The sequence below is a fragment of the Cervus elaphus genome, chromosome 7 (genome assembly GCF_910594005.1).
Source record: "Cervus elaphus chromosome 7, mCerEla1.1, whole genome shotgun sequence".
Taxonomy (NCBI): Eukaryota; Metazoa; Chordata; class Mammalia; order Artiodactyla; family Cervidae; genus Cervus; species Cervus elaphus.
This window is the reverse complement of record NC_057821.1, coordinates 28,174,006-28,200,106: the sequence shown is the minus strand read 5'-3', so window position 1 is coordinate 28,200,106 and position 26,101 is coordinate 28,174,006. Positions and strand designations below refer to the sequence as shown.

Here is a 26,101-nt window from a genome sequence, read left to right as displayed (position 1 = left end):
GCTGCTCAATCAAGTCTCAGGCCATTCTTTGCACAGAGCTTGGTGTCTGGTAAACAGTCACTAAACATTTGAAAGCTAAATAAACTGAAATGAATACTCACTGCTGCTGACGACTTTAATTGTTCTGCCCTCTTGGGGACACATGGGGAAGACTTCCCAGCCTCCTTTGTCGCCACAGGACCATGTCGCTGTCAGTGGAGCAGGAGAGGACCTGGTGTGTATCCGTTCAGATCTGACCCATCACGACCTCTCACATGCATTTCTCCACATTCTCACTCCTTCTGCTGAAGGATGCTGGTGGGGCTGAGGTCTAAGCACCTGGGAATCCTGAGAAGCAGGAGGGGCTCAGAGGGCTCATGCTGGTACCAGGGCACCAGTTTGGGGGTGGACTCCAGGAGTGCCCTGGGGCTGTCTCTAGACTACTTGAAGAGTGATGCTTTCAACTTTGCCCTGCTCCTTCACCCTGAGTGTCATATTTTGGGGACCATCTCAGTCTCCACCTTCCCTTTCCTCAGGATGAGGGGCTTCCAGGAGCTCCAGCACCTCAGTGGCTACAGAAGATACTTTTACAATGTGAATTTAAAGAACTTTCCAGGTGGTCCAGCAGCTAAGACTCTGTACTCCCAAGGCAGCAGGCCCGATTTCAGTCCTTGATTGGGGAACTAAATCTCACATGTTGCAACTAAAGATCCCATATGCCAACTGAAGACCCCATTTGCTGCAGGTAAAGAACCCACGAGCTGCAACTAAGACCTTGCCCAGCCTAAATAAAGAAATAACTGCTTTTTCAAACTGGTGCATTGGGAAATAGAGAAACATCAATAAAGTCAAGCACATTTAAAAAAAAAGAAATAACTTTTTTTGTAAAAATGTGAATTTAAAGATAAGAATTTTCATTTATTAATATTTATAAAATTTATTTTACTGAATTATAGTTGATTTACAATATTGTGTTAATTCATACTGTATGGCATAGTCACTCAACTTTGTATATATATACATATTCTTTTTCATATTCTTTTCCATAATTATTTATGAAAAAAAAGAATTTTTAACGTGTCAATCAGGATGTTTTGAAGCAAATTTACTTTTTTTCTGTGCAAGTAAGTTGTGGTGAAAATAATTACTATTACAGTTTGCTGCCATAGTCTTCAATATTGCGAAGTTTTGCCTCAAAGCAAATATCAACATAGTGAAAGTCACATAATATCTTAATAATACTGTGAAAGTAGGTAGCACCTCATGGGTCTCATAAAAGAGTCTAAGTGATGTCAAGGATTCCAAAGACCACAGTCTGAGAACTGCTGTTTTGAATAAACTAGTGAGTCTCCCAAATGATCCCTGCCTTTGCCTCCTCTTCATTTTGGAAAATCCTTCTCCCTGAACTGGACTTCCTGCCTTCCCAAACTCAGCTGAAGGTCCTGCCCCTGGGTTGCTCTGGAAGAGCACTCACCCCCTAGAAAGTGATGCCAGAGAGTGTTCTTAGTCTGGGAAGGGAGGTGGGGAAACAGGTGTTTCCTGTTTGGGATTGGGACAGTTTGTGCCTGAAGACACCACATGCTCTTATAACTAATTTTGGTTTTGTTTCATACCAACTTACTATGTATTCATATCCCAGGCAGAAATCTGACATAATGTCTAAGAGAAATAATATTGACTGCTTCAACTCACATGGCTAATGCATCTGATTTGAGGCCCACAAAGCATGAAGGGCAGTCCTGTCCAACAGAACATTCTGTAATGAAGAAATTGTTCTATATCTGTGCTGTCCAGTCAGGGAGCCACTTGCTGCATGTGGCTACTTAGCACCTCAAAAGTGGCTATTGTGCTGAGCACTTTAATTTTATTTACTGAGTGAACTTTTAAAATATTTTTATTTATTTTATCAAGGTATAATTGATTTACAGTGTTGTGTTAATTTCTGCTGTACAGAATCCTCTATGACCCACCTCCCAGAATAATTTTATTTGGAAATAAAAGCAAAAATAAACAAGTGGGACCTAATTAAAATTAAAAGCTTCTGCACAACAAAGGAAACTATAAGCAAGGTGAAAAGACAGCCTTCAGAATGGGAGAAAATAATAGCAAATGAAGCAACAGACAAAGAATTAATCTCAAAAATATACAAGCAACTCCTGCAGCTCAATTCCAGAAAAATAAAAGACCCAATCAAAAAGTGGGCCAAAGAACTAAACTGACATTTCTCCAAAGAAGACATACAGATGGCTAACAAACACATAAAAAGATGCTCAACATCACTCATTATTAGAGAAATGCAAATCAAAACCACAGTGAGGTACCATTACACACCAGTCAGAATGGCTGCTATCCAAAAGTCTACAAGCAATAAATGCTGGAGAGGGTGTGGAGAAAAGGGAACCCTCTTACACTGTTGGTGGGAATGCAAACTAGTACAGCCGCTATGGAGAAGAGTGTGGAGATTCCTTAAAAAACTGGAAATAGAACTGCCATATGACCCAGCAATCCCGCTGCTGGGCATACACAGTGAGGAAACCAGAATTTAAAGAAACGCATGTACCCCAATGTTCATTGCAACACTGTTTATAATAGCCAGGACATGGAAGCAACCTAGATGTCCAAGAGCAGACAAATGGATAAGAAAGCAGTGGTACATATACACAATGGAATATTACCCAGCCATTAAAAAGAATGCATTTGAATCAGTTCCAATGAGGTGGATGAAACTGGAGACTATTATACAGAGTGAAGTAAGCCAGAAAGAAAAACACCAATACAGTATGCTACTGCTACTGCTAAGTCACTTCAGTCGTGTCCGACTCTGTGCGACCCCATCCCTGGGATTCTCCAGGCAAGAACACTGGAGTGGGTTGCCATTTCCTTCTCCAATGCATAAAAGTGAAAAGTGAAAGTGAAGTCGCTCAGTCATGTCTGACTCTTCGAGACCCCATGGACTGCAGCCTACCAGGCTCCTCCATCCATGGGATTTTCCAGGCAAGAGTCCTGGAGTGGGGTGCCATTGCCTTCTCTACTAACGCATATATATGGAATTTAGAAAGATGGTAACGATAACCCTATATTCAAGACAGCAAGAGAGACACAAATGTGTTGAACAGTCTTTTGGACTCTGTGGGAGAGGGCAAGGGCGGGATGATATGGGAGAATGGCATTGAAATATGTAAATTATCATATGTGAAACGAATCGCCAGTCCAGGTTCAATGCATGATACAGGATGCTCGGGGCTGGTGCCCTGGGATGACCCAGAGGGATGGGATTGGGAGGGAGGTGGGAGGGGGGTTCAGGATGGGGAACACATGTACACCCGTGGCGGATTCAAGTCAATGTATGGCAAAACCACTACAATAGTGTAAAGTAAAATTAATTAATTAATTAATTTAAAAAACTAAGAAAAAATGTCTGCTGTACAGTAAAGGGACTCAGTTATACACATATATATTTTCTTTTTATATTCTTTTACACTATGATTTATCCCAGGGTTTTGAATACAGTTCCCTGTGCTATACAGTAGGATCTTGTTATTATCCATTCTATTTTTTTTAATATTTGTTTCTTATTTACTTGGTTCTGTCTGGTCTTAGTTGCAGCATGAATGATTTTTGTTGTGTCACGTGGGATCTTTTCATTGTGGGGCACATGCTCAGTTGCCCCACAGCATGTGGGATCTTAGTTCCCTGACCAGGGATGGAACTCTCATCCCCTGCATTGCAAAGTGGATTCTTAACTTCTGGACCAACACAGAAGTCCCCTGTTTATCCATTCTATACATAATAGCTTGTATCTATTAACTCCAAACCCCCAGGCCATTCTTTCCCCAACTCCCCTCCCCCTTGGCAACTACAAGTCTGTTCTCTATATCTGTGAGTCTGTTTCTGTTTTATTTAATTTAAATAGCCATGTATGACTTGTCACTAGCATATTGGCCAGTGCATATCCAGAGTATTCTTAATTTTCAGTCTCTTCCTCCAAAAGATACTGTGTGACTCACAGGTTGATGTATATTAAAATGCAATCTTCACATGGAAATCATGGATTTGTCTATGCGGGTCTTGTGTATTTTAACAACGAGAATGTTCAGACATTAAGCAAACCCTGGTTTATCACCTTAAGGTCATAAGAGTTCAAAACTGCCCCTCACTGGAGATAATCCTTGTCCTTATTGCACTGAGCACCTCTTGTTTTCCTTAACCTGTTTCTTTAACCTACTTAAACATAATTAGACACGGAAGTCTTCACCTCGCCCAAGAGAAAGTATTTATTGAACACAGCAGATATCAAATATCTTGAAGGCCCTGTACATACCTGTAAAATTAAAGCAGAAGAGGTAACCTTAGAATCCACCACCCCTAAATTATTTTTTAATACTTAAAAATTAAATAATAATAAAATTAATGATAATAATTAAATTTTATTTTTAAAAATAATTTTACCTATGTATTTATTTTTGGCTGTGCTGGGTCTTCATTGCTGCATGGGCTTTCCTCTAGTTGCTGGGAATAGGGGCTACACTCTAGTTGCAGTGTATAGTCTTCTCACTGTGGTGGCTTCTCGTTGCAAAGCACGGGCCCTAGGACATGCGAGCTTAAATGGTTGCGGCTTGTGGGCTCAGAAGTTGCAGCACGCGGGCTTTAGAGCACAGACTCAGTAGTTGTGGCACACAGGCTTAGTTGCTCCCCAGCATGTGGGATCTTCCCCGGCCAGGGATTGAACCTGTCTCCTGCATTGGCAGGTGGAATCTTTACCACTGAGCCACCAGGAAAGCTCCACCTTAAAATTCTTAACTTCTTCTATACGTTCCCCTCAAATTCAATCAATTTTTTCCCCTTCACCCTTGGACCCCTCTCTTGTAGACAAAAACATACATGAATTTTTTACACTTGGGGAATACGGTTGTATGACCCAAAGATGAAAAATCATAAAAAACCATAAATCGTCTGTGTCAACCAGACACTCACAAAGATATTAATATGAGCACATGCTCCTATTCAAACTCAAAGACAGGACTTTGAGTTTGACAGGACTTCCTGGATGGTCCACTGGTTAAGAATCCACCTGCTAATGCAAGATATGCTGGTTTGATCCCTAGTCATGGAACTAAGATCCCACCTGCCGTGGAGCAGTGAAGCCCGTATGCCACCACTATTGAAACCCGTGTTCTCTGCGGCCCGTGTGCCACAGTCTGTGCTGCAAGAGAGGTCCTACATGACGCAAGGAAGATCACCATGCTGCAACTAAGAACCAACACAGTCAAATAAATAAATTTTATTTTAGAAAAAATAAGGAGAAAAAAATATTAAAAAAATTATTAATTTTTTAGACAAAGTAAAAAAAGGAGTGGAGGGGACTGAGGAGGGAGGTAGAACTGAAAATCCCCTCTTACTCAGGAGAGTGAGCTGACTTGGGAAATGGCATCTGGAGAGTGCAGGGTGGGGGCCACTGAGGTCTGTGCTCTTCAACTTAGACAGAGAAATTTCCAGTACTTCCAACAGCAGGAGGATGCATAAGAAACAAAAAAACAAGCACAATGGAACAAAATATTTCCAACATGAGGATTACAGTTCTTTTTACTTTGTCATTTATCTCTTTCAACACTTTATTACAAAAAAAGAATACTTTATTACTTGTTTTACTGTGAATATAGATTAAACATATATCATAAATTACACAGATACATCATAATCAGAATTATAAAGGTTTGTCTAAATTATTAAGAAGGAAGGCAGGTAGGTAGAAAAGTGAAGAGCTGGGGACACAGAGCTGGACCTGCTGGGCTCCATTCCTGAGCTCTGGGGAGTCACAGCCTTCTCTTCTCTTCTCAGGACTGAGTTCTCTGTGGAGGCCAAGCAGGTTCTTTCCCTTCTTTTTAGAGTGTCATCATTTATTAGAACATCATCACTCTTTGATGCTTTTAATATGGTCTTTGTATGTTACATGGCATTTTCAGCTATTTGCAGTGGGTAGAATCCAGCCCATCTTTTCCAGTGATAGAATTTCTACGGCTGAACAACTTAGTCAAAATATGATGGGTCCTGGAGCAGAGAATGCGTGTCCTAACATGTAATCTGAAGATGATCAGTCAAGGGTTTTACAATTACAGGGAGTTTTCGGGTTGTTTTTCAAAAGCACACACAAGAGAGTAATGACGGTACACACGTGCTCTTCATCCAGTCTACCAGTTCATCTAGTGTTTCCCCAACTCATTGGAAAACTTATATTTAGACAAACCCCTGCACACCAGTGTTTACAGCAGGTACCCCCTTCAGTGTGGGCTGCACATGGTGACTTCCTTTTAAAGGTTACAGTATGGGAAATAGGGAACTAAAAATAAAACGTTCACAAAGAGAAACCTGGAAATTGTACCTGAGCCAGGTGATCAGGTGAACTTATTAGTGGTATTTGAGTGGACATGTATATACCCTTGATGTGTGGAAAATGTCACTCACCTCTGTGGTTTTCTTCACAAAAACCCAACTCACATAGAGAGAGATTCTATAATATCCCTGAGGAGTTCTCAAAAGGATCAAGGTCATCAAACACAAGAGAAGTGAGAGGGACTGTCACAGCCAAAGGAGCCTGAGGAGACATGATTTGGCTTTAATATAATGTGTGACATTTTAGGGATGTGGTGAGGGTTGGCTGAGTTGATATATGAAGTGCTCAGAACAGTGTCTGGCACATACTTGATGCTCAAGCCTTGTCTCCTCTGGTGGATAGAGGGAAACAAGGGGGGAGAGAGGGAGAGGATTACCCTTCCCATCTCCAGGGGATCTTCCTGACCCAGGAATCAAACCTGTGTCTCCTGCCTTGGTAGGCGGATTATTTACTGCTGGGTCACCAGGAAAGCAACCCCAGAATTACTTGTATTTAATTCTGAAATCCATTCAGGAATTTTCTCAGCACAAATTTGGTGTTTGTTAGTGTTGAGCTGTTTGCATCTCAGCACCTGAAGGATGAGTGTTCTGGGCGGGTGTCCTCTTACATGAATGCTGTGCTTTGTGACTCTGCTCAGGAATGTGCACTCAGACTCTGAGACAGCTGGTCCAGAAGAGACCTGCAAGGTCATACTCTAACCCTCCATTTACAGGAAACAAGCAGAGAACTATGGAGGTTGAATAACTTGCTCAGTTAGCATAGTTCAAGCAAAATCCAAGTCTGCAAGTTCCCATCCAATGCTCTTTCAGTACATCTTGGACCTGAGTAGGCATTTAGAGAAATTTAGAGCAACCAAAAATTTAAGTACAATAATTTGTTTTCCTCCTAAGACACTGTATCAGTTGCCTCTTGTTGCATAATAAATTATTCAAAAATCAGCTGCTCAAAACAGCGAACATGTATCATCTCCCAGAAGGTCTCTGGTTCTGGGCCTCTTGAAAGGGAACAGTCAGCCCGGGTTGCATCATCTGATGGCTTGACTGGGCCTGCAGGCTGTTGAAATAGGGCCTCCATTTGCAGCCACACGGACCTTTCCACAGGGCTGCGTATAACACGTTCCTTATGTTTGTGCTTAGTCACTCAGTCGTGTCCAACTCTTTATGGCCCCACGACTACATGGACTATAACCCACCACCCTCCTCTGCCCATGGAATGTTCTAGGCAAGGATACTGGAGTGGGTTGCCATTTCCTACTCCAGAGGATCTTTCTGACCCAGGGATCGAACTCATGTCTCTTGCATCTCCTGCACTGGCAGGCAGATTCTGTACTAGTAGCCCCACCAGCGTGCTTATAACATACCAGTTGGCTTTCCCCAGAACAGGTGATCTGAGTGAGAGAGAGCAACAAAGATGGGAGCTGAAGTGAGTTTTATGTCCTAGACTCCAAGTCACACACCATTACATCAGCCTTACTCTCTCAAGTAGAAGTGAACCATTAAGTGTGGCCCACACTCAGAAGAAAAAAAATTAAGCTTCATCTTTGGAAGGGAGGGTCATCAAAGCTTTCATATATGTGCTAAAACCAAAATTTAAATTAAATATTTTTTCAGGATTTTTAAAGTCAAATACTAGAGTAGATCGTATATACACTTTAACCATACTGAATAGCGCTATTTTGATTTCCAAAGTGCTACTACCAAACACATCATTATAAATCAACTATATTATAATTAAGCAAAATGAAACAACAACAAAAAAGCTTTTATCAGAAATGTTTAAGTGTTCATGTAGCTGATGTGTTTGTTCTAAAAATGAAACAAACAGCTTAAGGGAAGGAAGTAAGAGTTACTCACTTCCTTGTTTGCACAATCAACCAAGCATTTTCTTTTCAGACAGCTAGTTACTTCTTTTATTTTGCTTTTATTCCATATATCTTGGCATTATATTTTTAGTATATACAAATAGTGCTTCCTTTTAGTATACCTACTTAGTATTTTTTTATATGTTTGAAATATCCAAAAATAAGAATAAAGGAAGGAGGAGAGGAGGGAAGGAAGAAAGGAAGGGAGGAAGCAAAAAAGACAAAAGAAAATAAACAATGAAAGAAGAAGAGAGTAATTGGAAATGAGTATAAATAACATTTTCAAGTGGCAAGGAAATAAAATAAATGTAGGCAATGCCTATAGAATAATAGAGACTTACGAGAGCTTTGTTAGTTATCCATTGCTGTGTGTCAAACTACTTCTAAAACTTAGTAGCTTGAAACAATAAATATCTATAGTTAGAGAAAGACAAATATCATACAATATCACTTATATGTGGCATCTTTAAAAAAATGAGACAAATGAGTTTATTTACAAAACAGAAATAGACTCACAGACATAGAAAACAAACTTCCGGTTACCAAAAGAGAAAGATGAGGGGAGATATAAATTAAGAGTTTGGGATGAACATATACTCACTACTACATATAAAACAGGTTAAAAACTACTATATATAAAATAAGTAAAAAACAAGGATCTAGTTTATGGCACAAGGAACTATAGTCAATATCTTGTAATAACCTATAATAGAAAAGAATCTGAAAAAGAATATATATATATATATATATATATTTACTGAATCACTTCGCTCTACACCTAAAAGTAACACAACATTGTAAATTAACTATACTTCAATTTTTTGGAAAAAATCATCTATTACCTCAAAGAGATAATATGAAACAAGCAAAATGGTGCAAACACTGGTAGGAGAAGTTGGGAAAAGAGAAGGATTTTACAAAATGGAATAAGTATATTGGTATTGGTATACAGATGGAAATTATTTTGTTAGTCCCAGTCCTCCAAGAAACAAGTGCTGGGACTTCCCTGGTGGTCCAGTGGTTAAGAATCCACCTTGCAATGCAGGAGACGAGGTTGGATCCCTGGTCAGGGAACTAAGATCCCACATGCAGCAGAGCAACTAAGTCTGCACACCACAACTAGAGAGTCTGCACACTGCAGCAAAAGATCCTGAGTGCTGCAACCAAGACCCAAAGAAGTCAAATAGATAAATATTTTTTAAAAGGAGAAGGAACAATTGCCAAAATGGGATTAGGATCAGCAGAATTTTATTAAACACTTGTCAGAGAATATGGAGAGGGCATCAGTAAAGATGAGAGCTCGCAGACCAAGATGCAACTCTGATCCCAAGTGACAGACAGAAGGAGAGGTTTACTGGACTCTCCAAGACCATCAGACAATCTGACCAGAGTTAAACAAGGCCAGAGCGAGTCCTCAAGTCACAGGTGGTCATCTGGAGAGCCCCATATCTCCCAGGAATGAGCCTCCCCTGGTGTCCCTGCTGAGACCAGTTACTGTCTGAGAACAACCCATGGGGAACAGGTGAAGTGAAGTAAAGTGAAGTGAAAGTGTTAGTCACTCAGTCGTGTCTGACTCTTTGTGATCCCATGGACTGTAGCCCACCAGGCTCCTCCATTCATGGAGTTCTCCAGGCAAGAACACTGGAGTGGGTTGCCATTCCCTTCTCCAGGGGATCTTCCCAACCCAGGGATCAAACCCACATCTCCTGCATGGCAGGCAGATTCTTTACCATCTGAGCCACCAGGGAAGCTGAGCCTCTGCACAGATGCTGCCGTGGATTTCAGAGCACAGAACCCCAGCCTTGTACCTCACCTAGGAGTGTGACCACAGCTTCGCACCTAATGAGTCTGGGCCTCTGGAAATCAAATCAACACTTCTGTTACTGGACTTAATTACATCCCTCCCAACCAAATTCTCATGCTGAATACTTAAGACCCATGAGACTGAATTTGAAGATGGGGCCCTCAAGGAGGCTAAATAAGACGGTAAAGATTGCCCCAAAATGATAGATCTGGGGCCTTATGATAGATCTGGTTCCATTCAGTTCAGTTGCTCAGTCATGTCCGACTCTTTGTGACTCCATGGATTGCAGCATGCCAGGCTTCCCTGTCCATCACCAACTCCTGGATAGGTCTGGTATCTTTATCAAAAAAAAAAAAAAAGAGGCACCAGGGATAGCTTTCTCTCTCTCTCTCTTCCCACCACCCCTCGCTTTTTTTTTTTTTTTCTTGTATGCTCAGCGAAATTTGTGGGATCTTAGTTCCCTAGCCAGGGATCAAACCTCTACCCCCTGCAGTGAAAGCATGGCGTCCTAACCACTGGACCATCAGGGAATTTCCTCTCTTTTTCTTTTTTTTTTTTTTTTTGAGGATATTAGATCAACAAATATTTTTTTTAATTTATTTATTTATTTTTTTTTTTTCAGTGGGTTTTGTCATACATTGACATGAATCAGCAATAGATTTACACGTATTCCCCATCCCAATTCCCCCTCCCACCTCCCTCTCCACCCGATTCCTCTGGGTCTTCCCAGTGCACCAGGCCCGAGCACTTGTCTCATGCATCCCACCTGGGCTGGTGACCTGTTTCACCATAGATAATATACATGCTGTTCTTTCACAACATCCCACCCTCACCTTCTCCCACAGAGTTCAAAAGTCTGTTCTGTACTTCTGTGTCTCTTTTTCTGTTTTCCCCTTTGCTCACAGAGGAAAGGTTGGTAGCCACAAGAATTCATTGTTGAAAATCTTTAAACTGTTGATACTGAGAATGCCTTTGTGAGGAAGGAAAGTAGAAAAATGTTGAAAGGCCTCTTTTTGACCTCTTCCTCCCAAGGACACAAAACATCTTCCCCATCTCTGACACACCTCTCCTCCTGGGGCATCCCCCAGTGCATGGAAATGACTGAGAAGTTCTGCTCCACCAGGAGCTGGGCCAGGGCAATGCAATGCTGCACAGACCTCATATGAATCATTATGTGTGTGTGTGTATGTAAGGGGGGGGGGGGTGGCTGGTGTGAATGAGGGGATGTGAGTTCCCAGGCAAACTGCCTTAAAACTCCCTGAGCCCACAGCCACCCTTGAACACGGCCCTCCACCAGAGGGCCCAGGATGCACCCCACAGACTGGCACAGGCACTCGACCCAAGACTCCCAGGGCCCTGCAGCCAGAGACCCCTGGACCAAGCTCCACTCCTCAGTGGGCAGGCACCAGCCCCAGGATACTCTGGGCCCAGCACCACCCACTAGCCAGCTGACACCAGCCTCACGACCAGCCTCACAAACCAGTCAGCAGGCATCAGCCCCGTTCACCAGCAGAAGTACAACAGTTCTGGGACTAGAGGTGTGTCTTTGTTTCTGGCCCTGTCTTCTGTTGCACTGATCTATATATCTGTTTTTATGCCATCTAGTCAATTAATCTACAATGAAGGGAGCAAGAATATACAATGGAAAAAAAGACAGTCTCTTCAATAATTGGTGATGGGAAAACTGACAGCTACATGTAAAAGAATGAGATAAAAAAATTTTCCTCATATCATACACAAAAATAATCTCAGAATAAAGACCTAAATGATGTAAAACTGATCAGTCCAAATTGATCACATGGGCCACAGCCTTGTCTAACTCAATGAAACTATGAACCATGCTGTGTAGGGCCACCCAAGAAGGACAGATCATGGTGGAGAGTTCTGATAAAATGTGGTCCACTAGAGAAGGGAATGGCAAACCACTTCAGTGTTCTTGCCTTGAGAACCCCATGAAAAGTATGAAAAGGCAATAAGATATGACACTGAGAGATGAACTAACTCCCTAGGTCGGTAGGTGCCCAATATGCTACTGGAGAAGAGTGGAGAAATAACTCCAGAAAGAGTAAAGAGATGGAGCCAAAGTGAAAACAATGCCCAGTTGTGGATGCATCTGGTGATAGAAGTAAAGTCCGATACTGTAAAGAGCAATATTGCATAGGAACCTGGAATGTTAGGTCCATGAATTAGAAGTGGTCAAACAGGAGATGGCAAGAGTGAACATCAACATTTTAGGAATCAGTGAACTAAAATGGACTGGAATGGGCGAATTTAATTCAGGTGACCATTATATCTACTACTGTGGACAAGAATCCCTTAGAAGAAATGGAGTAGCCCTCATAGTCAACAAAAGAGCCTGAAATGCAGTACGTGGGTGCAATCTCAAAAATGACAGAATGACCTCTGTTCGTTTCCAAGGCAAACCATTCCATATCAGAGTAATCCAAGTCTATGCCCCAACCAGTAATGCTGAAGAAGCTGAAGTTGAATGGTTCTATGAAGACCTACAAGACCTTCTAGAACTAACACGCAAAAAAGATGTCCTTTTCATCACAGGGGACTGGAATGCAAAAGTAGGAAGTCAAGAGATATCTGGAGCAACAGGCAAATTTGGCCTTGGAGTACAGAATGAAGCAGGGCAAAGGCTAATAGAGTTTTGCCAAGAGAATGCACTGGTCATAGCATTTCCACTAGTCACCCTTTTCCAACAACACAAGAGAAGACACTACACATGGACATCACCAGATGGTCAATACTGAGATCAGATTGATTATATTCTTTGCAGCCAAAGATGAAGAAGCTCTATACAGTCAGCAAAAACAAGACTGGGAGCTGACTGTTGCTCAGATCATGAACTCCTTATTGCCAAAATCAGACTAAACTGAATAAAGTAGGGAAAATGACTAGACCATTCAGGTATGACCTAAAGTGAATCCCTTATGATTATACAGTGCAAGTGACAAATAGATTCGAGGAATTAGATCAGATAGACAGAGTGCCTGAAGAACTATGGACTGAGGTTCACGACATTATACAGGAGGCAGTGATTAAGACCATCCTCAAGAAAAAGAAATGCAAAAAGGCAAAATGGCTATCTGAGGAGGCCTACAATAGCTGAGAAAATAAGAGAAGCTAAAGGCAAAGGAAAAAGGAAAGATATACCCATTTGAATGCAGAGTTTCAAATAATAGCTTGGAGAGATAAGGAAGCTTTCCTCAGGAATCAATGCAAAGAAATAGAGGAAAACAATAGAATGGGAAAGACTAGAGATCACTTCAAGAAAATTAGGGATACCAAGGGAACATTTCAGGCAAAGATGGGCTCAATAAAGGACAGAAATTATATGGACCAAAGATATTAAGAAGAGGTGGCAAGAATACACAGAAGAACTATACAATAAAGATCTTCATGACCCAGATAACCATGATGGTGTGATCACTCACCTAGAGCCAGACATCCTGGAATGTGAAGTCAAGTGGGACTTAGGAAGCATCACTACAAACAAAGCTAGTGGAGGTGATGGAATTCCAGTTGAGTTATTTCAAATCCTAAAAGATGGATGGACTTGGAGGGTATTATGCTTAGTGAAATAAGTCAAAGAAAGACAAATACTGTATGTTATCGCTACATGTAAAATCTAAAAAATAAAATGAACAAATGAATATAACAAAACAGAAACAGACTCACAGATACAGAAACAAACTAGTAATCTGGAGAGAAGGAAATGGGAAGGGGTTAAGATGGGAGTAGGGGAATAAGAGGTACAAACTACTGTGTATAAAATAAATAAGCTATAAGGGTATATTGTGCAGCAAAGAAAATTTAACCAATACTTGGTAACAACTTTAAATGAAGTACATTGTTGTTATTTATTTGCTATGTCATGTCCAACTCTTTTGTGACCCCTTGGCCTGCAGTCCATCAGGCTCCTCTGTTCATGGGATTTCCCAGGCAAGAATACAGGAGTGGGTTGCCATTTCCTTCTCCAAAATGGATTATACTCTATAAAAATTTTGGATCACTATGTGGTACACCTGAAAATAGATGTATGTAAATTAATATAATATGATATGTAAAAAAAACAAAAAAATTCTTTCACTTAAAGTAAAGCCAAATGTATTTTACATGCCCCTCTATTGGTTGCAATTTACAATGTAAAACTGTTAAAAGTAATATTAACTATTTCTGTCTAGTTGGAATAATTAACCTTTACTCACACAGGAGATGGACACTCACTCATCAGAAAAGAGTTCATGAATAGGAATTGGAACTCCGCATTGTCATTATCCTGTAACTATACTCAAGATTCTGCCTATGAAAGAAGAATCCACTGGTCTGCTGCTGTCCAAAATTTCCTTCTGCAATGATAGAAATGTTCTAGATCTACACTTTGATTATGGTAGCTACTGACCACATGGGACTTTTGAGCATTTGAAATATGGCCAGTTCAATGTAGGAACTGAATTCTAAATTTCATTTTATTTTAATAGATTTAAATATAAACAGTTTCATGTGGACAGGGCAGCATTAGAAAAATGAAACAAAGGGTCTGCTATCGCTTTTTAACAATTCAGTCCATCCATCATTGTTAACAAACCTTTGGCTGGGGCTTGGAGTGAGCGATGTCGAGGAAGGTTGGGTGGGGGAGGGCCCCGCCTTCCTCTGCAGGCTGGGCGGTTCCCAGCAGGGAGGCAATGTCACCATTGCAACCTCCGTCAGTGAGCGTGTCCCATCCATGAGAAGGGCCAGTGTGGCATAAGTTACTCCAAGACCACACTGGTGTTTCTCAACCTCATGTCCTGGTGTGGGAGCGTATGTCTTCATCCCTTAGAACCAGTACGACCACTTCTTTGAAGATGTCTACCCTCTCCTCCCTGCTGTGCTGATCGTAGCTGTAGGAGCTCGGATCTTCATTACCGGGCTGATTGGCTGCTATGCCACCATCCAGGAAAGCCGCTATGGACCTGCCACGTTTGTCGTCATCCTACTGTTAGATTTTTGTCACAGAAGTTGTTGCAGTGGTTTGGGGATGTGTTTACAGAGCGAAGGTGGAAAATGAGGTTGATTGCAGCATTTGGAAAATATATAAAACCTACGGTGGAACCAACCCTGTGCTGCTAGCTGGGCTATTATGTTCCCAGACAGCTGCCCTGTTGTCCCATTCACAACTCTTCTCACTAAGAAAATACAGTCTGGTTCAAAGAAACCAAAAATCAGAATGTCCCTCTTAGCTATTGCAAGGAGACTGCCAGCAGTTGTCATGGCAGCCTGGCCCGCCCCTCTGATCTCTATGCCGCAGGGTATGAGGCTACCGGAAGTTGTGAAGAAACCACCGGAAATCATGAGGCATGTTATCTATGCGCAGTGACATCTGCAGGTCTCCAGCTACTGGTCGGGCTCTGTGCCTGCATCCTGTTGTGCAGAAGGAGTAGAGAGCCTGCTTACAAGCTCCTCATCACTGGCAGAACCTGTGCACATAGAAAACTCACCTGAGCTTTTTAGTCTTGTTCTGATTTGGAAGGTGAATTGAGCAAGTCCATTCAATAAAGGACAGAAATGGTATGGACCTAACAGAAGCAGAAGATATTAAGAAGAGGTGGCAAGAATACACAGAAGAAATGTACAGAAAAGATCTTCATGACCCAGATAATCACGGCGGTGTGGTCACTCACCTAGAGCCAGACATCCTGGAAAGTGAAGTCAAGTGGACCTTAGGAAGCGTCACTACGAACAAAGCTAGGGGAGGTGATGGAATTCCAGTTGAGCTATTTCAAATCCTGAAAGCCAATGCTGTGAAAGTGCTGCACTTAATATGCCAGCAAATTTGGAAAACTCAACAGTGGCCACAGGACTGGAAAAGGTCAGTTTTCATTCCAGTCCCAAAGAAGGGCAATGCCAAAGAATGCTCAAACTACCTCACAATTGCTCTCATCTCACATGCTAGTAAAGTAATGCTTAAAATTCTCCCAGTCAGGCTTCAGCAATATGTGAACCATGAACTTCCAGATGTTCAAGCTGGTTTTAGAAAAGGCAGAGGAACCAGAGATCAAATTGCCAACATCCAGTGGATCATTGAAAAAACAAGAGAGTTCCAGAAAAACTTCTATTTCTGCTTCATTGACTATGCCAAAGCCTTTGGCTGTGTGGATCACAATAAACTGTGGAAAATTCTGAAAGAGATGGGAACACCACCTGACCGGCCTCTTGAGAAACCTGTATGTAGGTCAGGAAGCAACAGTTAGAACTGGACATGGAACAATAGACTGGTTCCAAATAGGAAAAGGAGTACGTCAAGGCTATATATTGTCACCCTGCTTATTTAATTTATATGCAGAGTACATCATGAGAAATGCTGGGCTGGATGAAGCACAAGCTGGAATCAAGATTGCTGGGAGGGATATCAATAACCTCAGATATGCATATGACACCACCCTTATGGCAGAAAGTGAAGAAGAACTGAAGAACCTCTTGATGAAAGTGAAAGAGGAGAGTGAAAACATTGGCTTAAAGCTCAACATTCAGAAAACTAAGATCATGGCATCCAGTCCCATCACTTCATGGCAAATAAATGGGGAAACAGTGGAAACAGTGGCTGACTTTATTTTTGGGGCTCCAAAATCACTGCAGATGGTGACTGCAGCCATGAAATTAAAAGACGCTTACTCCTTGGAAAGAAAGCTATGACCAACCTAGATAGCATATTAAAAAGCAGAGCCATTACTTTGTCAACAAAGTTCCGTCTAGTCAAGGCTATGGTTTTTCCAATAGTCATGTATGGATGTGAGAATTGGACTAAAGAAAGCTGAGTGCCAAAGAATTGATGCTTTTGAACTGTGGTGTTGGAGAAGACTCTTGAGAGTCCCTTGGACTGCAAGGAGATCCAACCAGTCCATCCTAAAGGAGATCAGTCCTGGGTGTTCACTGGAAGGACTGATGTTGAAGTTGAAGCTCCAATACTTTGGCAAGCTGATGCGAAGAGCTGACTGATTTGAAAAGACCTTGATGCTGGGAATGATTGAGGGCGGGAGGAGAAGGAGATGACAGAGGATGAGATGGTTGGATGGCATCACTGACTCAATGGACATGAGTTTGGGTAAACTCCAGGAGTTGGTGGTGGACATGGAAGCCTGGCGTGCTGTGGTTCATGGGGTCACAAAGAGTCAGACACGACTAAGGGACTGAAATGAACTGAATTGAATTGCTATTGGCCTCCTGAGTTCATTTAGTTAAAGCACAGGTACACACACAGGTGTTGGACAGAGCAGCTTGGCTCTTCCTGTGTCTACCTTCCTGCTTACCCACCTATGACTTTTCCTCTGTTCTAGCAGACTCTCCGTGTCAGTGAGCGTGTAAGTACCCTGGTAAATGTTCTAATCTCAGAACTGTTTGCGAATTGCTTAATATGGTAGAATTAAAGGCGGACATGGGCCTGCTTCTGTCACCATCAAGCTGTAAGGGAACTGCTGCTGAAGTATCGCCAGGTCCTTTCGGTCTTCATAGGGGAGCCAGAGGTTTTTGGCCAGAGGTTTTTGACAGGAGAGGGAGGCAGTCAGCTGTCTGGTAAAAGTTATTTTAATACCAGATGGTGCCCCTCATCAGTGTCCTTTTTAAAAATATATATCACAGTCCAGTAACTAGCTCAATGGCTATCTTACAAAATGGCTAAAATAGATTTTAGAATCATATGGTGTGTGTCTTGGTTAGTCTTCAAAACAGACTGATCTTTAGAACTAGCGGTTTTTAAGCAAAGCTGGCTTTGTGTGTGTCTGCTCAGTCACTCAGTTGTGTCCAATTCTTTGTGATCCCATGGACTGTAGCCCACCAGGCTTCTCTGTCCCTGGGATTTTCCCAGCAAGAAGTGGATTGCCATTTCCTCCTCCAGGAGATCTTCCCGACCCAGGCATTGAACTGTCTCCTGTGTCTCCTGCATTGGCAGGTGGATTATTTACTACTGAGCCACCTGGGAAGTCCAAGGAGTATAATGTATGCACTACTGTTTAAAAACAATTTTTGTGGGTGTGTGCATGTGGCTTTGTATTATTGAGGCCATTTCAATCTAACAAGTCTAAACTTGTTAGAAATAATGTACCCATGTAGACTAGCAAAATAGTATGTAAATGTGATCTCAGTTTTAACTAGAAAAATCTAATTCAATAAACTCTGTATTACCCTCAAAAAAATAAAATAGCTTCATTATTGTTGTTATTTGGCCACCTTAGGTGGCTTGTTGGATTTTAATTCCCCAACCAGGGATTGAACCCAGTTCCTCAGCAGTGAGAGCTTGAACAGCTAACCACAGGATAGCCAGGGAATCCCCAGCTTTGTTGTTATTATTACCTTTGGAACAAACCCTATTTCAACAAAAATAATGTTATTGAAACTTACTTCAGGGGTAACATTTTCTTATACTGGGAAACTAATCAAATATCTGAATTATATAAAGGACACATTTATCACTGTTCTCTATGAGTATAGAAAAATAGTATCAAATTTTTATTCAAAAAATTTTTTTATTCATATATGAAATAAAAGTACTTTTCCAATTACAGAGTTGGTATAAAGTGAGAAAACTTTCTAAGTATAGTTTTCTATCGAAGAGGTATTTTATAAATAGTTTTGCTGTACTACTATATTTTTTAAATTATACATTTAAATATTAAATCTAGCAATGCTTAAAAGAACGAAAAGACAAGCCATAGACTAGGAGAAAATACCTACAAAATGCATAACTGACAAAGCACTGTTATCTAAAATATACAAAGAACTTAAAGTTCAACAATAAGAAAAAACTTGGTTAAAAAATGGGCCAATGACCTTAACTGATACCTTATGAAAGAAGACATACAGATGGCAGAACAGTACATGAAAAGATGCTCCATACCATATGTCATCAGAAAAGTGCAAATTAAAACAACAAGAGTACTACAACATAGCTATTTGGACAGCCAAAAAGCATAACACTGAAACACCAAATGCCAATAAAATACAGAGAATAAAGAAATCTCATTCATTGCTTATGGGAATGCAAAATGATACAGTCACTTTGGAAGAGAGTTTGGCGGTTTCTTACAAAACTAAACATATGCTTATACAACCCATTAATTGTGCTTCCTGCTATTTATAAAGAGGAGGTGAAACCATATACACACGGAAACCACACCCAGGTGTCAATTTGTCTATCTTGAGCTGATCTAGCAGAAAGAACAGCAAGACTTGTGATTTATAAACTTTCCTTTTTGTCTGTAATTTAAGAACTGAAGATTCACATCCACTTTTTGTTGATATTCTCTAAGCTTCACTGTACACACACAACTTCTGTCAGATAGGATTGCACATAATTAGCTGAAAGTTGAACTACTCAAACTAAGATTTCAAGTTAACATTATATCTTTTTTTTTTTTTGCAGGGGGGGGCCACACTGCAGCATGTGGAACATCCCCGACCAGGGATGGAACCCATGCCCCCTGCAGTGGAAGCACAGAGTCTTAACCACTAGACCTCAGGGAAGTTCAAAGTTAACATTATTTCTGATCAGAAAGTAGAGTGAATCATTTACTTTAAAAATAAAATACATAAAAATTACAAGGACTTTGTCAATCTAACATATGATCTCAAAAGGCAATGGCTAAATTAGGAACCACTCAGCCACTTTCAAAGTATGTTTTTCAAAATGATATTTTTTGCGGTAGCACTGATATACAACAAAGAACTGCACATATGTAAATAAATAATATGATGATACACAAACACCTATGATACCATCGCACAATGGTGGGGAGAAGAAATGGAGGCCATTGCGGGCAGGGGTGGGTCAGCCTCCCCACTTTCTCACATTATAGTACAAGAACACAGACACATTCAGACACCTCTACGAAAAGAGGTCTGGGTTCTAAAGTCATAGAGTGGGGACGTGAACACAGCTTTCTTTGCTCGGTTCCACACAAGCCATCAGTCTCACACTATAGAAGAAAATAATCAAGAATAAATTCAGGTCAGTCATCATAGGTGGAGACATTCTGGACAAATTTCCACTACTCAAAATGTTCAAATCCAGAGCATCCCCATAACCCAACCCCTCTCCCACTTCAGGCCCTCCGGAGTCTCACCTTTAGGAGCCATGAGAGATACATTAGGGCCTCAGATACTGTCTTCTCCTGGGATAGAACAGAACTTGGTCAGAGCCCACAGGAGTTAAAACTAAAGGAGACAATACAGGGTGGGTAAACCCCCCAGGGGGTTCCCATCTACACTATCTCAAGGGTCTCAGGGTGCACCCACACACACACCTGTCCATACTTACTTGCAGTCTGAGTATAACTCCCTCCATCTCCATCTGTGGGTAAAAGACATCATGTGAGAGGCCTCAGGAGAGGCAGAGTCATGAGGTTCTATAGGAAGCCCTTAGTCCTGAATCCTAGGAAAGTTTCCAGAACTGTGAATGCAGATCCAGGGCAGGATTGAGAAACATGAGGAAACAGGGTTTATGGGAACTGTACCAATCCTCTTCTGGATGTCTATACTTAGCTGCTGGAAATCAGATCCCCATTAAGGGAATCATCAAAGTGAGAATGTAATCCTCTTTTACACACATGCCTTTCAAAAGAGTGTTAGAGGGCTTCCCTGGTGGCTCAGTGATAAAGAATTCACCTGCCAATGCAGAAGACACAGATTCGATCCCTGGTCCAGGAAGATTCCATATGCTGTGGAGCAACCAACTCCCTGAGCCACAACTCTTGAGCCTGTGCTCTGGAACCCAGGAGCTGCAACTACTGAGCCCACACACCCTAGAGCCAGTGCTCCACAACAAAAGAAGCCATCGAAATGAGAAGCCGGGCACACAATGACTAGACAGTAGCCCCCGGCTCTGTAACTAGAGAAAAGCCTGTGCAGTAACAAAGACCCAACACAGCCATGAATAAATAAATAAAATTATTTTTTAAAAAGAGTGTCAGAAACAGGACCTCAGACTGGGTAAGTACGTCTATGTAGGTGGTGCCTCCCAGCACTGAGGCAAAAGACTGGACATTTTCTGTCCTGAAACCCCCTGGGGGCACAAGAAAACTCAGATTTCACTCTTCTCCCTACCTGAGTGTTTCTTCCTCCAGATCACAGCTCCAGCAACCACTGCCAACACGAGGAGAACCAGGCCAGCAATGATGCCCATGATGGGGATGGAGGGCTGAGGAGGTTCTGTGGAAGAAAGAGAAGGGCCCTTACCTCAGGCTTGAGCCCTGACCTTACTGAACTGAGTCCTGAAGGGCTCCTGCTTTATCTGAGAGGAATCTCCACCCCACTCTGCTCCTTACCCCATCTCAGGGTGAGGGGCTCCTGTAGCCCCTCATGCTGCACACGGCATGTGTATCTCTGCTCCTCTCCAGAAGGCACCACCAGGGCTGCCCACTTCTGGAAGGTTCCATCCCCTGAAGGCCTGGTCTCCACAAGCTCCATGTCCTGGGTCTGGTCCTCCTCGTCACGCTGCCAGGTCAGTGAGATCTCCGCCCGGTAGAAGCCCAGGGCCCAGCACCTCAAGGTGACCTCACGGTCAGAGATGGGGTGTCGGGTCACATGGGTCTTTGGAGGAACTGAGGAGAAAGGTGAGAAAATTTAGGAACTTTGTATTAACTCTAACAGGCCACATGAGCGGGCACTTCTGTGACCATTCTGAGAATGGAGGGAATAAATGGTGTGAGAGGTGAGAGTGCAGAAGCCAGACATGAGCCTGGACCCCAGGATATGGGAAAACTTCTTATGTTTTGAGAAGCTCTAGAAACAGGATAAGACAGCCCAGGGTAGGAGGCTCCAGGTCTCTGAGTGAGATGATACAAACTTCTGGTCCTGACCTAGGTGAAGACCGAGTTGACTCAAAAAATCTGGAGTCAGGTGGCCAGTGAAGAAGGCATGGGGCAGAGAAAAAGGTGAGAGAGTGAATCACTAAGACTTGGGCCAAAGTCAAAGAAATCTGTTAATAAATTATTTCAGAGACCTCCACATCCAGAGAGACAGAATCCTTTAATTGTCCTGAGAATGACATTTAGTTTTTAGGCAGTCTCACAGAACACAGCAAAAACAAGGTGCAAAGAATACCTGTTAAGCAAATCAATGTAACGATGTATTTAAATCTGAGAGTGTCACTGCTTTAGAATTCTTTACGTCTGCTTCTTTTCTGCACCTCTTGCTTCTCTAGCTCTTTTCTCTGTCTCTCACATCGCTCATCCCCCTTAGTCTCCACCAACTTCTCATCCCTGAATTGTGGCACAAGAACCATCATCTCACCTGCCACCGATAGACTATTCTCTACACAGTGGTCAGGAGTGTCATTTCAGACACTGGGTAAGAATCTGTAAGCCTTACTCTAAGGATCCAAGTGGTGGGGGAGAGGGGGAAGAATTCTAGTGTCAAGCCTATGCTTCTCCCCTGTAGGTTGGGCTAGTTGGAGGTACAGCCGCAACCTGAGGTGAGATCTGGGAGGGCCCGGGGCCCCTCGTACCTGCGCGCAGCCCCATCTCCTTCCCCTTCTCCAGGTATTTGCGGATCCAGTTCACGCACTCGGTCTCCAGGTATTCCCGATACTGCTTCGCGACTCCCTCCGCCTCCCACTTGCGCCGGATGATCTGAGCCACCGTGCCCCCCGCGGACCAGGAGCGCAGGTCCTCGTTCAGCGTGATGTAATCCTCGCCGTCGTAGGCGAAGTGCTCGTACCCTCGGACCAAGCGGCCGTCCGGCCCGACGTCGCAGCCAGACATCCAAAGGAAACTGTGCGATTCTGCCCCGCCCCCGCGGTTAGCGCCGCCCACTTTGCCCCGCCCAGCGCTCAACCTAGCCCCCCTCCTGCTCCAGACTCACGGGCAGTGATTGCTCAGAGCCCGTTTTTTCTTCTAAATTGAAAACGCAATCCCTGTGAATCCTAGTTCCTACAGTGCTCTTCCCAGACCGAAGAGAGGTCGGAGGATCTCCTGACCTCGGGGCGAAACCTCGGACCCGGGAACTCATGGGGACCCCGGCTCATCGCAGCGGAATGCAGGGCTTGAGACTCACCCAACTCGCTGTGGTTGTGGTTGCCAACGATGATCTGCAGGTTCGACCGCGAATCCTGCGAATGTTCTCTGGCTATGCTGGTGTGCCAGTCCCAGTACTCCGGCCCCTCCTGCTCAATCCACGGCGCCCGCGGCTCCACCCTCGGATTCGCGGCGTCGCTGTTGTATCTTACGAACTGCGTGTCGTCCAAGTAACCGACAGATTGATAAAGGTCCCTCCCGAGGACAGGACGCGATACCAAAATGTGGAAGTACCTCAAGGAGTGGACCCCCGGGACCGGGAGGGGCTGCCACCCGGCCCGACGCTCCTTCGGGCGCGGGTCCCCATGTCCGAGGTGAATGTGACCTGTAAGGGAGAAGGGGACGAGAGGGCGTGCGAGACGGAAAAGGCCCGGTGGGAGGCTCGAGTGGTGAGAGGAGAGGGCTGCAGGCTCGGAAGGGACAGGGGAGGGTCCGGACGGGACGGGGGCGAGGTAGTGAGTCTGGTCTCGGGGCCATAGAAACGCGTCTTCCCCGGCTGTCCTTCGCCCCAGACAGGCGGTCCCCTGGCTTCTCCTGCAGAGGCTATTTCGTCTCGACCCCGCACTCACCCGCCCAGGTCTCGGTCAGGGCCAGGGACCCCGAGAGCAGCAGGAGGAGGGTTCGCGGCTCGGTGACCTGCATTCTTGGGATCTGGGGCGAATGTGAGTTCGGACTAGTCTGAGAACTTCATAACAGGGAACCGCGGTGGCGCTGATTGGCTTCTCTAGAAACCAGTAGACCGAGGCCCGGAGCAGCGTCATAAGTGTCCAGGAAGAAGTACCTGACATGGGTTGTGAGAGAGAGAAGTGAAACTGTGGGGAGGGAGATGGGGAATCGCCAGTGCTTAGCTTCCGTGTCCCAGAGGCCAACCCCTGACCCTAGAACCTGAGACCTTGAGCGCCGCGCCCAGGGCACCTGGGACTTTGTGGCCCGCCCCTCTCCTCGAGGCTGCACCAAGAGCCCTTTGTCACAGTCTCCCTAGCGTTGGGACTGTTTGAGAAAACCAAGGAGAAACCCCCAGGCTGGACTCAACCCCTTTGTCTTCCCTTCCCCAGTTCCCTCTCCCTGACTTGCGTCCCTATTCACTCATCCCTCGGGCACTCTCTTAGGAAAAACAAACTTCCAAGGAATAGGTTGCCAGAGAGCAATCTGGTCTTCGGAAAGCTGGTGAAGAAACAACGGGATACTCATTAAACTGGGGGCAGTTGTATATGTAGAGATTCCTATAGAGACCAGTTTCCTGTTTGCTTGTTAACCATAATCCTGATGGTCCCCTGAATGATTGAGCATCTAATCTGTAAAAGTAATGATTTTACCCTTCCCATTTGAATGGAATAACCATTCAAATAACCTCTGCAATAACCAAAGTTCATAACTTCACTTTCCCAAACTGTGGCTCCAGGCTTTTATACTTTAAAATTACCTTTATTCCATAGCCCTGAGTTTTCCTGTTGGAGTCTCAGCACATGGTCAATACAGAAAAGCACGTGGAAGCACAGTTTCTTCCTGCCTAAGACCCGTGCCTAGGCCGGAATTTACTACAGTGACTAGGTGATGACAGGTGATTGAAAGAAGACTTTGTACTAATTACACTTTCAGAGAGGAGGGGGCATGGCACACCACACAGGGCCACAGGGGGAAGCACCAAGGTTGGCCAGAAGGTCAGGGAGAGGGAGAAAGCATGGCTCAGAAACTTTCATGGCGTTTTCCTCAGGGCTGAGGGAAAGCAAAGGAGGGCTAGAGAAACATCTTAGGATTGGCTGGTTTGAATAAGGTCATTGGCAGGTTCTGGGAGACAGGGCCTGTCTCTAGGTGCCTGGTACCTGGCCCTGGATAATGAGAGCAGAGGAATATTGCTTCCTGGAATGTAAGACCTGATAGAAGTGTGTATGTGTGTGTGTTCATGCTCAGTCATGTCCAACTCTTTGCGACCTCACAGACTGCAGCCCGCCAGGCTCTGCTATAGAAGGGGTGATTCCAGATACGGACTCTGGATTGTCTAGTTTGCAAAGAAAAGGCTGCTCCTGGGCAAGCCCTTTGCTGTCTCTAAGAATTGGTCAGCTCTATAGCACAAGTCTCTCCCCAGTTATCCAGACCACAAATGGCAGAGCATAAAAAATACAGAAAATAAGAAATATTATTAACACATTATATTTCAACCAGAGTGTACAAACTTTAATCCCATCAAAGCTGCAAGTGTTCAGTGCAATCAAAGTGCCCTTCACGAACACTCCTGCATCGTCTATATTTGTGATCCACACCTAAGCGATGTGCACATTTTATTGGGCACTTGGTATTATTTTCTGTAACCTGATTGACATAAGGAGACATTTGGTTTTTAGGCAGCCTCACAGAACAGAGCAAATACAAGATGCAAAGAATACCTGTTAAGCAAGTCAATTTAACAACGTATTTAAATCTGAGAGTGTCACTGCTTTAGAATTCTTTACATCTGCTTCTTTTCCACACCTCTTGCTTCTCTAGCCCTTCTCTCTGTCTCTCTCATCCCTCAGGCCCTCTTCTCCCGTTAGTCTCCACCAACTTCTCATCCCTGAATTGTGGCACAAGAGCCACCACCTCACCTGCCACCCATGGACTATGCCCCCCACAGTGGTCAGGCGTGTCATTTCAGACATTTTTTAATATTCCAGTGGCTCCATCTCACTCGTGGAAAGCTTCCAGAATGTAAGGCACGTGAGCACAGGGGCTTTGTGTTAAAGCTGTTTTGGCTAAAGCTTTACCCCCAGTATATAAAGCTATGTTTGGTACACAGTGAGCACTAAATTAATCATTGTTGAACAAATGAAATAAACAAACATGATTGTATTGAAGTCTGATGGCATCATATACAAATCAGAAAATTTTTTAAAGTAGAGAAATTAGGAAAGATCTTATGTTGTTCAACTAGTATATGTGAGAGTTCATAAATTCATTCCTGTGGAGAAAATGTTTTATATGTTGCACAACTGAGCCTGTGCATTAGTTTTCTACTGCATAAAATGTTACCACGA

At 43.3% G+C, this 26,101-nt stretch overlaps 1 protein-coding gene and 1 pseudogene across 18 annotated transcripts in view; one reads left to right on the top strand and one right to left on the bottom strand.

Moving 5' to 3' along the window:
- LOC122697304 (BOLA class I histocompatibility antigen, alpha chain BL3-7-like) overlaps positions 1–23,799 on the bottom strand; it is a 210,274-nt gene extending 186,475 nt beyond the window's left edge. For 14 of the 18 annotated variants that reach the window (XR_006342034.1, XM_043907963.1, XM_043907960.1 and 11 more), the window contains exons 1-4: positions 23,660–23,799; positions 23,071–23,415; positions 22,523–22,798; positions 21,342–21,617 (exon numbers count right to left, since the gene is read on the bottom strand). Coding sequence is in view for 17 of the 18 variants with exons in the window: in XM_043907963.1 (XP_043763898.1) it covers positions 21,342–21,617; positions 22,523–22,798; positions 23,071–23,415; positions 23,660–23,732 (970 nt within the window). In the remaining variant the exon portion in view is untranslated. Of the gene's footprint in view, positions 1–18,525; positions 19,995–20,141; positions 20,190–20,335; positions 20,369–21,120; positions 21,226–21,341; positions 21,618–22,522; positions 22,799–23,070; positions 23,416–23,659 lie in introns of those variants that run through there. The other 4 variants (XM_043907958.1, XM_043907957.1, XM_043907975.1 and 1 more) reach the window with 3 other exon arrangements.
- Positions 14,658–15,528, top strand: LOC122697694 (annotated as a pseudogene).
- Positions 23,800–26,101: the final 2,302 nt, after the last annotated feature.